The sequence below is a fragment of the Actinia tenebrosa genome, unplaced genomic scaffold (assembly GCF_029948245.1).
Source record: "Actinia tenebrosa isolate PJP-AT-01 unplaced genomic scaffold, QUT_ActTen_1.0 PGA_scaffold7__59_contigs__length_16204524, whole genome shotgun sequence".
Taxonomy (NCBI): domain Eukaryota; kingdom Metazoa; phylum Cnidaria; class Anthozoa; order Actiniaria; family Actiniidae; genus Actinia; species Actinia tenebrosa.
The window spans coordinates 6,525,481-6,540,404 of NW_028292584.1; the positions used below are offsets into that span (position 1 = coordinate 6,525,481).

General features: G+C 37.3%; 2 protein-coding genes across 3 annotated transcripts; one reads left to right on the top strand and one right to left on the bottom strand.

The window, feature by feature from the left end:
* Nucleotides 1-8,691, top strand: LOC116306454 (tRNA (cytosine(38)-C(5))-methyltransferase). The gene is made up of 13 exons (XM_031716519.2): nt 1-102; nt 198-307; nt 1,033-1,109; nt 1,544-1,615; nt 1,706-1,771; nt 2,824-2,869; nt 3,343-3,366; nt 3,457-3,543; nt 4,092-4,512; nt 5,107-5,152; nt 6,370-6,424; nt 7,134-7,275; nt 8,400-8,691. Exons 1-13 carry the CDS (start codon nt 9-11, stop codon nt 8,498-8,500), a joined length of 1,341 nt encoding a protein of 446 aa, XP_031572379.1. The 5' UTR covers nt 1-8; the 3' UTR covers nt 8,501-8,691.
* Nucleotides 8,692-9,139: 448 nt separating this feature from the next.
* On the bottom strand, nt 9,140-14,450 carry LOC116306455 (N-terminal Xaa-Pro-Lys N-methyltransferase 1). Of its 2 annotated transcripts, none has more exons than XM_031716520.1 (10): nt 14,310-14,450; nt 14,069-14,163; nt 13,626-13,721; nt 12,793-12,859; nt 12,583-12,695; nt 11,898-11,945; nt 11,127-11,196; nt 10,345-10,471; nt 9,867-9,968; nt 9,140-9,251 (listed from the first exon to the last, which is right to left on the bottom strand). In XM_031716520.1, the coding sequence occupies exons 2-10, from the start codon at nt 14,159-14,161 to the stop codon at nt 9,218-9,220; spliced, it is 750 nt and encodes a 249-aa protein (XP_031572380.1). In that variant the 5' UTR covers nt 14,162-14,163; nt 14,310-14,450; the 3' UTR covers nt 9,140-9,217. The 2 variants fall into 2 exon arrangements, with proteins under 2 accessions (XP_031572380.1, XP_031572381.1); XM_031716521.1 differs by having other exon boundaries at nt 14,069-14,166; nt 14,310-14,442.
* Between the last annotated feature and the right edge of the window lie 474 nt (nt 14,451-14,924).

A 14,924-nucleotide genomic window follows, 5' to 3' on the forward strand; every position in this document is an offset into this window, starting at 1 on the left:
AATCCAAAATGGCGGCTTCCAGTGATTTTGAAAAAAGAGACAAAGTTTATCGTGTTCTGGAGTTTTACAGCGGTATAGGAGGCATGCACTATGCAGCTAAAGGCATGATAACTTTTGTAATGTTGGTATTTGTTTTCCAAAGAGCTAAACAGCTGACAAAATTTTACGTTTCTATTGATATTCTTGTATTTTTTCAGCCTGTGGTTTAAAAACAAACGTAGTCGCTGCTTTTGAAATCAATACTACGGCAAATTCTGTCTACAAACATAACTTTCCTGAAACCTCTTTGTGCCAACGGAACATCGAGGTTTGTGTAGATATTTCATGTGATCACATACGATCATATACCAATTTTAGTATAAGATGAGTTACAGCCATTCTCAATCACTCGCGTCGCTCTAGCGATTGTTTCTGTCGCGACGAAGAAGCTTTTGGTGGACGTCAATCAAGGCGTTTCCATGACATTCTATAGGCACGTGCCCATAAGCTTTGTGTTTTCCAACAATGTTATGGAAAGGCCTTGTGATTGACGTCCACCAAAACCTTCTTCGTCGCGACAGAAACATTCGCTAGCCCATGAAGCCAAAGGCTCTTAGACTATCCAGGCTGTTGGTCAGCCAGGTTGCCTGATGTTGGTCATGTTCTGTCCTTTTGTTTGCTTGGGAAGGAACTGGAATGTACATGATAAATGGATGGCTGTCCAAATCTGGCACGTTGTCCAGTCAAATGCCTCTTTAATAGGCTGGTCTTCTTGACCAGTTACATTGTCTGGTCACTCAATCAGTCTTGTGTTTGAGCAGTCATCATGTCTTAACATAGGCATTCAGCAGTCAATTTTAACCCTACCTGATGAAATATTAAGCAGGCTCAGCCCTGATGGAATCCTTTGCTAAATATGCCCCTTTTCCCTCCCCCTCCCCCTCCTCCTTGCCAGTCTCACTCCAAATTTCAACCCCATGATTGAGTGCCACTATGCAGGCTAGTAAATTTTCTATAATACATACCAGTGATGAATAAAAATTTTCTTTTCAGGGCCTTTCTACAAGTGACCTTGATAAAATGAATGCTGATGTAATATTGATGTCTCCTCCTTGTCAACCATTTACCAGGTAATAACTGTTTATATTATATAATTAGCAATGAAATATCTATTTTTGTTTATATAATAAACAATTTACTAGCTTTTCAACTATTAGCTTGCATAGCAGCTCTCTTGTTCAGGGGTTGAGGGAGGGGGACCATTATAGACACTGTTTCTTGTTAATCCGCTGAATCACAAGTTTTGGAGATAGATTCTTCATGCTTGACAGCACATGGTGCTCAGTGTTTGACCACCATTTGGAGCAGTTTAGGTAATTCAAAAACTTTTAAGAGCAGATTGAAACCCAGTAATTCTTTCTGGCTGACAGTACATGGTGGTCAGTGTTTGACCACCATATTGTGAAGCAGATAATGAGATTCTAAGACTTTTATCAGCTGAGTGAAACCCAGCTATGGAATATTTAATATGCTTGATTGGTCAATGTTTTTTATTGTTTATAAGGGTTGGTCTCAAAGGTGCTTCAAGTGATCCTAGATGTAAGAGTTTTCTACACATTTTGGATTTAATCTCAAAGTAAGAATAACTAAAAAAATCTTTTTATTGCAATCAGGTTCCATGATTTGTAATTTTTTTGTCTCATATTTCTTTATAATGAATTCATAGATTATCACACCCACCTGATTATATTCTGATGGAAAATGTAAAAGGATTTGAGGAATCTGACACCAGGTATGTACCATGTACCATAATGCGATAGCTGATAACTTCCTGTGTCCCTTCATGTTACAGACGTCAGCTACCTGGGGTAGTCTTGGGGTGCAAGTTGCTTTCCGTTACTGCAATTTTCATAAACGTGTGAACTCTCTGTCTGCGAGCTGTACTCTGAAATTTGTCTTTTTAGCTGCTGTCAATCAAACTTAATCAGTTGGTACCTTTCATATTTTTGACTGGCGGTGCCCAGCAAAAACCAAATTTCAGTGTGCAGCTCGCAAACAGAGTTTGCATGTTTATGAACATTGCAGTAAGTTGAGCCAATCGGTCCAAGCAGCCAGTTACAATAGTATATGTACCAGTTCTTAGAACCACAACCATTTATTTGTACCAGCTTTTTAAAATTAGGAAACTGATAATGATCTGGACCAATGAGGGCCAAACCAGTTCTAAAAACTATTGGTACCATTTGAGAAATGGCCGCTCGGACTGATCAGCAACCTAATGGAAAACGCACTGACAGGTCATGTGACGCTACCTCGTCTAAATGAGCAGTTGTGTCAAAATGAACGATAAGAGGATCTCTATATTAGTAGGGAGGCAGAGTTTCAGCTCACAACAAGCAAAATAGAAGTAATGGCATTAACTAGATATAACCCTGTATAAGGTGGACATAAAAGATCCACTGAAGAAGCTGGTGATGACCATAATCAGTGCCCGTGCTAAACAGGGCCCACTGTAATTGGCTATGCTGTTGTGGTGTCCCTGCCCTCATGGGAAAAAATATCATAAATCATAAATCAGATATGAAACTAAATGTTTCATAAGGATTTGTAAGAGCTGAAACTTTGCCCTTGTACTAATAATCAAGGTGCAGCTCTCCTTATTTCTGATGTTCATTTTGTCACAACTGCTAGTTTTAAGGGGGTATACTTGTTAGTGCAAGTTATCATTGAAGCCACATTGATTTCAAAAAATATTCCTAGCTCTAAGGTTTGTGGTGTTGTGAAGTACAATACTTACAATCATGTACATGTATGCTTCTATGTATGCTTTTATGGATTTTTCAGGGAACAGTTCATTAACACATTGAAAGAAAAAGATTATACATATCAGGTAATGCATGTCTACATGCATTTCATATTCACAGTATAATAGCATGGACCAAGCTATACATGGAATGATAATGGATACTTAATGTAATTGGATTATGAACCAATCTATGCTGATGGCAAGCAAGGCCTGGCAATAAGTGCATAAAAACAAGGTCATCAAAGAATCAGTTTTGATCAACTGAAACATGTTGATTGACAAGTCTGCTTACTGTTGACCAATGATAGACTGCTAACAACTGGCTGAGGATTGTCAAGATGTTTGGCTGGTCATGGAGTACACAAATATTGAATGTTGCTCATATACTGTATTGCCACCCCACATGCTGCAAATTCTTTGTTGTAACAAATAATTCAAAAATTAAAGTAATTAAAACAGAGGGCAGAAAAAGAGGCCGAATATAATCATTTATTGATTTGATATTACCTCATGATTTTCAGAAAAACTAGTAATGGATGTTATTTATTTACTTGCAGGAATTCTTGTTATCACCAAATCAGGTAAAAAAACATTAACATTTAGTTACTGGAATGTTGTTTTAAGAATTCATGTTCACATTCAATAACACATTTTTCTAATACCTCTGTCAGTTTGGCATTCCCAACTCAAGGCTTCGATATTACATGCTGGCAAAACGAAAGCCACATCAGTTTTATTTCAGTACTCAGCCAGAGCAGGTAATTATTAACTTAATAATATTGATTGGGAATGCGGGATGGCCATAGAGATGAGAAAAGGGTGGTGGTGATGGTGAAGATTGTGATTTTTGTGGTGCTGGTTACAGTAGATGGCATCAGTGATGGTGATGGATATGATAATGGTGCTGATGATGCATGATGATGAAATTGATGATGATAGTTGTGATGGTGATGCATGATGATGAGGTATCGGTGATGGTGATGGATATGATAATGGTGCTGATGATGCATGATGAAGATGATGATGATAGTTGTGTTGGTCGTGCATAATGATGATGGTGATGAAGATGATGGTGGTGATGATAATGAAGACAATGGTAGTGGTGATTGTGATGATGAAGATGATGTTGATGATGTCAATGATGATAATGATGATGAGATTGAAAATATTATGATGAAGATGTTGATGTGGTCATGGTGTACGTGTGCTAATGGTGATCTTTTACTTCTTTACAATATACTATTGAAGAAAATTTGTATATATTGAATATATGCTTTTATGATATACTTCTATACCTTAATTTCAGGTTATAAATCAAATTCCACCTGTAAAGAATATAAAGTTGAGTAATGGTAATCACCAATCTGCTTGCTCAAGCTGCAATAACACAACAGATGTAAAACATAGCAATCTGTGCAAAGATAACAGCGATTCTCTCTCTACAAGTGACAATAATCATGTACCTCAGTCTTTAGAAAATAAACAGGCTTGTACTTGTCCTTCGTCAACAGTATGCAAGCCTGATCAATCTGAGTCGACAGTATTGAATCAACTTGGAGTGAATAACAGAACTGAAGATAACAGTCGTAATGAATGGACTTCATCTCAAAATGTTGATAGGAAAAAACTGACTCTTTTAGAATATTTGGAAAAAGGGGAAAGCGAGGAATGTTTTAGCCAATTTCTCTTGCCTGAAAAAGTGCTGAGTCGATTTGCACTTGTGCTTGGTAAGTAATAATTCTAGATTAGTATTAATCATAACCTTCATCATATACATTGTTCATGATCTTGATCCTCATCATCAATGTTCCTCATCATCATCATCAATCATCATCATTATCATGTTCATCATCATCATCATCAGTCATCATCATCATCTATATCATCATTATCCTCATAAAAAATAAAAAAATAAAAAAACTACACAATTCGGTAGGGTAACTAGAATTACACATAGTGATTTTCATCTAGACCCTTCTACTGTAGATCAAATTAGAATTTAGAAGTTACATTGTAAGTTTTGCAGAGGGAGGAAAACCCGAGGATTGAACCCGTGTCACATTGGTAAGAGGCGAGCACTTTCTCCGCTATGCCACCCATACTTCCCCATTATCATAATCATTATCATCATCATCATTTACAGTGTACATCATCATTATCGTCATCATCATTATCATAACTTTACATAGATTTAGTCTGGTCCCATCATAAGGGAGGTATATGAGTGCATGATATAATATCTTGAGCTATAAGGGATTTGTACAAATTACCTACTAAGGAAGACTTACTTTGGTTTAGATAAATGTACTGTTATTTTCTAGATATCGTCACTCCCGCATCCACTCACTCCTGTTGTTTCACCAAAGCGTAAGTTTAAAGGAATGATTTCATGTTTAAGCAGCACTTCTTAATTACACATGCAAAAATCATAAGCAGATATTTGAATTTCTGTTTCTTAATTTAAAAAATTGGTCAGATCCGGAAACATTTACTTAATAATAATAATAATGGGAGGTTCTTGTATAGCGCATTTATACAACGTCTCAATGCACTTTACATTAATGACCAGTGGAGGACTTTACGGGCTGCATATTAAGGCGCTAGTAGCAGCCGTGCAGCTTACAATTTCATGAGTGATTTTGTTAGTACATTAGCGTTATGTCTCCAGACAGGGGTGGGCTGTTGAACCGGGAGACAATCCCCTACTCTTAACGAATAATTCAACAGGTACTTTTATGTCCCCCATTTTTTTGCAGGTTAGGAAGGGTTGGGAGACAGGGCCTACGGTTTAAAGTCCTTATCCGAGTCCTTACTTGCAAATGTTTGCTAGTAGATAGTTTTTTATCTAAAGCAAAGTCAAGAAAAGCACCAGCACTTGGCTAGTTGCTATTGCTTATTTCGATCCCTGTTATTCGTGTTAAGATTTGCTTAATATATGCCTTTATTATATAGTTAGGATAGTATGCGCGAGCTGATTGGTCAAAAACTGTGCTTTGTAAGTGAATGGAGCACAGTGCTGACGCCATCCGCGCGCGCTGATAGATCCTGCGACCGCCTTTCGTTTTGCGTAAATAAGTTAAATACCGAAATAAAATTATCAACTATATAGTTAAACGAATAAAACAACTTTTTCCGTTCTCCGTTCAGTGATCAAGAAGTATGATCTTCGCCTACGGCTCGTGCATCTCCTTACGACTTCTTTCGTGCTTATGTCACTTCCTGCGTGCTTTATTACTGAACGGAGCACGGAAAAAGTTGTTTTATTTGTTAATTATAAAATAACTGCTCTAATTCTCGCGTTCTGATTGGTCGGGAGCGTGCTTTAAGAGAGCATATAGCACGCGCGCGCATTTTCAGTTTCGTAATTTATGTAATTTGTATTTTATAAAAGAAATAAAAAACTTGCTTGCTGTGCTGTGTGCAGTTATAAAGCACTTGGGGATTGGCAAAACGCTCGAGAAGTCTCCTACTTCTCTCGTGTTCTGCCAACCATTGCGTGCTTTATAACTGCACACAGCACGAGCGCGCGTTTTCTATTTCTTCAGTAAGTTAATCACATAATGTGCTTTTACATTGAACCACAGATATGGCCATTATGCAGAAGGCACAGGATCTGTTCTCAGAACTGCTGATATAGATGTAAGTACTATAGGCCTTTTCTGAGTTAAACATGATAAACATGATGCATTGTGGTCTAGCTTGGGTACAAATAATACCATATAATGCATATAATGAACAAGAGATGTTTGTACTTAAGCTAGACCACAATGCATCATGTCTGCTATCTTAGAAAAGTCAAAAAAATCAAGAATGAAATTCTTTAAAATTGCAATAAATCCCTACATTGTACATAGCCCCCCACATTCAGTCAGTGTATTTCTTCTATTGCTTAAGCCGCCTGGTATCTTACTTGCGATGGAGTCTGAATCGGAAGCAGTTCATGCATAAAATTGCAAGCGAATAAAAAACTGCCCGTCATCATGTACACGTTAGTGCAAAAGCGAAAGTCGAAAAAAAAAAGAAACCTTTCGATTCCAATGCATTTCTGGCTCCGATTCCGACTTTGTTTTCTGTTTACACTTGGTCATAACTAAAGATACTCCTGATTCCGGGTCCGACTCTGATTCCACGTGCCCATCCCATAATACTGCTTGGGCTTCCTGTGGTTAAATGGCAGAACAATAACGTCCCTTTGCTCTCGGGAATTTGATTCTTTCTAATGTAAAACATAGTTAATCGAGTCCCCTCGATTAACTATGTGTAAAACGACTGTATTGTTCCTGTCATCTAACATGGCTGCCTTCACATGATGGTGAAAAAACCTCTATTGATTTTGTTGTTGTTACAGGACACAGCGATATTCAATGAATACAGAGCACTTGGGACAGAAGCCAGTGATTCACAGAGAGCTGCAGTTTTATCTGATCTAAGATTAAGATATTTTACCCCAAGAGAAGTGGCAAATATCATGAAATTTCCAAAATCATTTGGTAAGCAAAATAAGGAAGTTCCAAGAACCTCTCCAGGTTCTCTAATTATTAATTCTCTAGAAACATCAATCAACACTACTAAATTCACATTGAACACAGTGACCCAAAAATACTTCTGGGTACCTCTCCAGTATCTCTCTTTTTTTTTTAGAAACATCACTTCAAAATTCACATCGAACACAGTGACCCAAAAATACTGTACTTCTGGGTACCTCTCCAGGCTCTCTATATATCTTTTCTATAAACATCAATATACTTCTAAATTCACAATGAACGAGATATTCCTGTTTCTCTGAGGCCACGTACGCATTAATGCGTTTTCGAAACGCTCCGTTTATGGTTCACCAAAAACGCATAGAAGCGTTTTCATCGCGTTTTTTATCTGCCCAAACTAAAGACATCAAAAACGCAGATGTTATCAAAAATGGTGTAATAACGTCATCTGCGCAGATAGATAGATAATCTTTATTTGACCACGGGCAATTCATCAGCTATGTTTAAAAAATGCGAAAAACAGACGTGCCGGTGTATACGAAGTCAGCGTTTTCAAAAGTCTCCGAGTTTTCGCTGTCACAGACAAATATGATAGGCCTCCGGCGTTTTCAAACGTCACTACTCTGGAGAGCGTTTTCAAATGAACGCGTTTTGGATAAAAACGCTCAGCGTCTTCGAGCGTTTTAGTACAGGTGCAAGGTCAAATGACATCGAAAAGTTGTATGCGTTTTCCAGCGAAAACGCATTAATGTGGATGCCCATCATTGAATGCGTCTTTCGTTTAAAGAAGGCGTAAAGTTCAATGTGTTTTAGCCTTGCGTTCACACTAGAACGTTTGAACAGCTCTCCAGAGTGGAGACATTTGAAAACGGAGGCCTATCGTATTAGTATAAACGGCGAAAACGGAGGCCAGTCTTCATATAATGACCGGCATTTTTGTTTTTCGCTTGCGCAGGTGACGATATTGAATGATTTCTAATTGTTGCCCAGAGCCAAAGCTCTGCGAGTTTAGTGTGGAAGCTAAACTTTCTAAGCGGTTTTGGATGGAGTGTTACGAAAACGCATTAGTATAGACGTTGTCTAAATTTAAATTAAATGTTTGTTTAAACCTCAAATATCTTTTATCTTAGGTTTTCCACAAGACATTTCTGTGAAGCAGCGATATCGCCTCCTTGGTAACAGCCTTAATGTGCATGTTGTGACTGAACTATTGAAGTGCTTGTTCCGTTGAGGAGCCCGAGATTTTAGAGGGCTAGCGGTTTAAAACCTCCAATAGACCCTCACCCCAATGACGTTTCATACCTAAACTACCACAGTCCTTTTTAAAACATATTTTCATATTTTATTGTTACAATTCTTTTGAGAATACGAATAAGGTGTTTGTTTCTTGAAATTTTTAATATAAAATCGAAGACTGGTATACTCAAGAGTCACATTTTCGAGAATGAAAGTAAAGCAAACTGGGAGTCCTCGTACATGTTCAACTAATTGAATACCTCCGCTCTAAGTGAGTCTGGTTGGACATTTAATTGACACATTGGGAAATGGGAAAACATTACGCGTGAGCTAAGGAGGTCTATTAAGCAGGTTTGTCCTAAGGAAAAAATATTTGATGGCTCAGACTTTAAACCACTGAATACTCAGCTCAGGACTTCTGGGTTATTAGTAGACTGCGAGCTCTATTTTCATTTCGTCCTTCCCTCCCCAGCCCCCTCCCCCAGGGACTTTGACTCGTAACCAATCTTCCTTGGACAGACGGACAGTGACCAAGGTAAATAGAGGGACTGCTCACAGTCTAGGGTTATTAGTTGCTTAATATACGTACTACAAAATTAATATACGTACTACAAAACAATATTTCACCATCTCCTAATATCAAAGCATCCTTTATTACCGGTAGTAGTTATCACAAAAATATAAAATAAATAAAATTTCTACTGTAAGTAATTTATTCTTGAGTGTCATTAGCAACCAGTGCATACCTGAAAAACATAAAACTAATATTAATATGATTACTGCGGTTTTCAATATTCTGCAACCCCAGACATCTCAACGACTTGATGTGAAATTGGTTTTTCACTGCTGCCAATCAAAATCATACAAGGTACCAACTGATTATTTTTGATTGATGAACAGCGAAAACCAAATTTCAAGTTAAGAATGATTTGAGCTGGAAATTTCACTAATTCATTTTACCGAGTAAAATGTAATTGTTTTTTTTTTTGTGTTTACTGGCCCTCTGCAGGAAATAATTATGGGATTATTACTGAATGGCATAAAAAAATCAGATTTCCTTAAGGCACGATTACACGGAGCAATTTTCTCTTGCAAGAGTGTTTACGCAGTGCAACTGAGATGCAAACAATTGCTGCAACTTTTCTCACAACATTTTTTTAAAAAATTGCGCAGTAGGTTACACGCTGCAATGCTCCATGCAACTTGTGTCGCAACGCTCTTTCAGAAAAGTTGCAGAGAAAATTTCTCTAGTATGTAATCCCGACTTTAATCTAAAAGAACTTTTGCGCATGACAGTTATGACCAGTAGGGAGTATTACAGTAGGCATTTTATTGCTTAATTTCAGTTGTAGATTACTTACATATTGACTTTGTAGATTTCTTTTGGGAAATTGGATTGAGTTTCTCTCTTCAAAACTGTCATATTGGCCCTCTCAAACAGCTTTGCAAAATGTTGATGAGATCTGATACAAAGAAAAACGAATGAATCAATGTATGAATGAAATGAGAGAATCTAAAATTCTTTTATTGAGGAAGGGAGGAAAAGCTGGGTGATTGGCAGTAAACTTTTTAAAAATGGTTTTAACCCTCAGCGTTTCACTCAGTAAGAAACTGATACTAGGGTAAGCATAAGTCACAATCGCCTTGGAGACAACCCGATATTACAGACACCTTGATATTGTAGACAGGAGCAAAATCTCGGGAAAAATACTGGCAAAAGTGCTACAGATTCTCATTATTACTATAATTATTATGGACACACCAGGTGATGATGCTGAGGGTATCCACTGTAAAGAGAGTTGACTGTAGATTTGTACATCTTGATATGGATTGCCTCACCTTGTTACGCTACTGTCTACTGCATCTATATCATAATCCTGCCTGGTGACAATGTTTTCTTTTATGCACACTATCCCTCCCTCAGCCAAGCCTTTTTTACATCGATTAAGAAATTCTATGAAGTCATCTGTAAAGAAAATATATTCTTTGGTTTTCAAGAATTGTCGAATCAAAAATTGAACATCTATCTTTATAATAATTAATTAAATTTGGAATTTTAAAGTTCATTAGGATAAATTTTTTTATGGAATAGTCATTGATAGTAATAACTAAGAATAACTGGTCATAATCCAGCTTTTACCAATAGGACTCCAAGCTCGGCCTACTGCTTCGTCCAATTTCGACAGTGCTTGGAATTTTCATCATCCAAATACTTCTTAATTGGACAGCATGGAGTCCTATTACATTTAATAATTGTATCATCACTCTATAATCCCACATAAGCAACTATTGTATTATTTTTAAATTTTCTTTCCTGTCCAAATTAAAGACTAATTTGGATCATTTCCATTCGCATTCTTTCGATCAGTCTAGTATAGCTTGGAATGATATAATTAGTCTGCAATAGGACTACATGTCTGTCCAATTTGGAAATAATTGAATTCAAAAAATTCAACTGACTGCCAAATTGGACTTGACCTATCGGCCTCTACCAATTTTGTCAGTCCTCGGAATTTTCTTCATCCAATTATTTCCAAATTGGCACGTAGTCCTATTACCTATACTTCTTAATTGGAAAGCATGTAGTCCTATTACATATGATACATATACTAATAACTAACCATCAGTCAAATGCCCCATAACCCACTGACACCAAATCACATCATATCGGCCTGGCTCTGGGTCAAACTCCTTAAAATTATATAAAAAATAGCACTGTCAGTATTTTAGACAATGTGTTGAAGTACTTACATGTTAGGTGTTAATAAATTGGTCTGGCACATGATGAAAGAAGGACAAATGAACATGGTTTGCAGGGTAAAAAGATGAGTGATGTCTAGGGAAGATCCAGGGGTGGTGGATTGCCTGACTCGTCAACCCCACCCCTCCCCCCATGAGCTTCCTGAGGATAGGTCCTAATCTCAATTTCCGAGCCCCCATTTTGACCAAATCCCATAGTCCCAGCCTGTTTTTCTCAAATCTCAATCCCATATTTGATCAATTTTCTCCGTTTGTAAATCCCATTCCCAGTGCATAAAATCCCATTTTTCAAAATCCCACCTCATATTTTACCCCTTCAGGACTTTCTAACTCAACTAACGTTCAGATTAAATCAGAATCTAGCTTTTTTCTCTCCTTTTTTTGGAGGGAGGAAATGTGGAAAACCCATCAAGAAAAATCCTTAGGAGAGATTAACAAACTCTACTTTTATGTGAGGCAGGAACCAAACCCAATTAAAACCCAAGGGGGGAGGGGTGAGGGTACTACTGCTGTATACATTGTTTATTCAAACGGCAATAAGAATAAGGAATAATGAAAAACAAAAAATTAAAAAACAGCCCTATCATTGAAATCACCCTGAATTTGGCAAATTTACATGATTCTTGAAATACCTGAAGTCCAATAGGATAAAGATTCTCTATTTTACTTCTTAGATCACCCTAAATTGAAGAAAAAAATTATTAAGCCAGGTATTTTACCTGTGACAGATTTGGAGTAAAATTCCTTTGGCTTGTGTTTACGTTTATGATGATTGGTTTTCACTTGGCAATAAATTAAACACACAGACATTTCTGGCTCTAATTCCATTGTGAAAACCAAGCTTTTAAGGTAGTCAAGAATGTATATCTTAATTATTTTAAAAGTTGATTGGGCTTTCTGTATGTAATGTGGTCCACAGGTAGCCCACACAACACTAAAAAAAGTTTTTCGCAAGTGTGCATTTCAGCACGTTTTCTAAGAATTTTGAAGACTTTGAGGGAGAATAAAATGTTTGTTTTCTCCAAGTATACAAAAAAGTTCACGAGTATACTTATGTCAGACCAAGATACTGTATTTCTAAACACAATATGAAAGAATTAACCTTAAGTTTCAAGTATGGGCACTACTTTTTGGCATTTTGTGAAGTCCAAATAATTATTATCAGGCATGTTTGAAAGTTAAATTTAAATTTTTGCACAGATGATTATCCACTCATGTCAGCTCAAACACAGTACATGAGAAATAATAAAATTACAGTATGCAAAATTTAAAACACAATTAAAGAAAAAGATGTTTTCTTGTCTAGTGAACACATACCATGTATTCATCACAATGGTCTAAGAAATCCTTGTTCTGCTCTAACATGTCAACTTTGTCAAACAGAGGAATGAGCAGTTGCTTAGTAACCCGACCAATACCAGCACCACAGTCTAGTGAATAAATAAAAGTGAAGTCTGAAGTCAGAACCATGAATTACAAACAGGCTGTGTTTACCCATATTAGATAATATTATTGGTTAATAGTTACCTAATGCAACTCTCGATTGTGTTCTGGGTTGGTCGCTTTCTGTCTTTTGCTTTTTCACTTGTGGTTCCTAAATATAAAAAATTATTCTTTGAGCAAAAACTCATGACAAATTATGATTCAGAATTTATACCTTTTTTCCAGAGAGATTGTGATCAATGAGGTTGACAATATTTTTTAAATTTGTGCATTATTGTGTTTCCATGAAGAAATAGAAAATGCGCACGTGTGCTGTGTGCAGTCATAAAGCATGCAGGGGTTGGCAGAGCATGAGAAAAGTGTTAGGAGAAGCATGACGTGTAGCAGAGTGCTTCTCGACACTTCTTGAATGTTCTGCCAATCCCCAAGTGCTTTATGACTGCACACAGCACAGCAAACAAGTTTTTTATTTCTTTTATAATACAAATTACAGGAATGACAAAACTGAAAGTGTGCACGCTTTCTCACTGCTGTTTGCTCTCATGAAGCATGTAATGTGCATTCAACCAATCAGAATGTGAGATTTCTAACAGTTATTTTATAATTCATGTTATTTTACAGTAATGTGTAGTCCCAGAAATTATCCATATCCCTCCCCCCCAGAAATTCCAATTTTCTTTCAAACAAACTCAGTCTGTAATTTTCGTTCTTTCTCTGAGCCCCCACCCTTTGCAAATTCCAAATTCCTCTGTGGGGTGGGATGGATAATTTCTGGAACTACACAATGCTCTTTTTTTAATTAGACATATTGTTTGTTATGTAGTTTGCCCCAAGAGAAAAAACTCACTGGAGAAACTCACTGTACTTATAATGGTGAGCAAAAAATATCTACATGTTTCATCAAATGTGAAAATTACCAAAAATTGTTTCAGAAACTTTTTTGATCCATCAATATCGGCACTGGAAATATGAGCAAAACCTCCAAGCATACCATTGTCTGTGGCAGGAATCTCCTGTAAAGTGAGGGAAAAATTATTCAGTGACTTGAAAAATAAAAACTTAGTATTGACTGGTCACATAATGGCCAGTCATGTCGTTCTGATATATTTCGCCAATGAACAGCTATTTCAAACTTTTAATTATATTACCTCCACCTTAGAGCTTAAAAGAACAGCCAGACATCGCACAATGTCTGCCCACAATGTGTAGTTTCAGAAAAGAAAAGTATGCATGCCCACAAGTAGGCTTCAGTCGGCATAATTTTTATTTTTAACTTCCTTCCTTCCCCCGATCCCCCCCCCCCCCCCCCCCCCCCACACCCTCCCTTGTAACCATAAAAATATTGACAACGATTACTTACCTTCCAATAATCTATCGCATCTCCGTACCATTTATTCTTATTTTTCATTTCTTCCGGCATGCTTTTAGTCACTTCATCATCATTCTTTTCCATGGCTGCTTATAATATCATGACATTGATATTAGTTAGCTTTATACTGAAGCATTTCAACACGTGCAAACTTAATTTGTGTGTCACGTCTGGCCCCCAAAAAACAAGCAAAAATAACACAAGTTTTTAACGATCTTCGGGAAAAGCTTACCTCCAGTTCAGGACAAAGGTGGTTTTCTTTATTGAATAGTACTTTTTTCAAGCCAAAGCGAAAGTTTATTACGAGAATAAACTGAATTCAACTCACTCCCGTGAGGATCACCCCATCCACCATCTTTAGCTTTGCGCCACTTGCGCTTTCTGCTTTACTAAACAGCGGTCTCATATTGCACAGGGATCCCACAAATTCACAAATTACCATGGTCGTCACGCAACGCTCTCGGAGGGGGTTGTGCCCGTGGGGGTAATCCCATCATATGGACTCATACGGGGTTGATCCGCTGAACAGGGTATGGTTTTTCGAGCTTCTTGTCATAAACAGGGTATGCAATTTCACTCAAGTTCCAAGTTCTTCCTGAGTTTCCTGTCATATTCAGGGTTTCTACTTTCGTATTGACCGAAACTGGTTATTATGGTCGTAAAAAAACGATATGCGAGATGAAATGATAATTGAAACAGGAACTCAGTGCAATTAATTATATCTCTTGTCATAAACAGGGTCTACAAATTTGAGTTTTTTTATCATAAACAGGGTACCCTTTTCAGAATCCCAGCGGAACACTCCTACCCAAATTCTGGCGGAGTACCCCCCCAGCCCCCCGGGGGC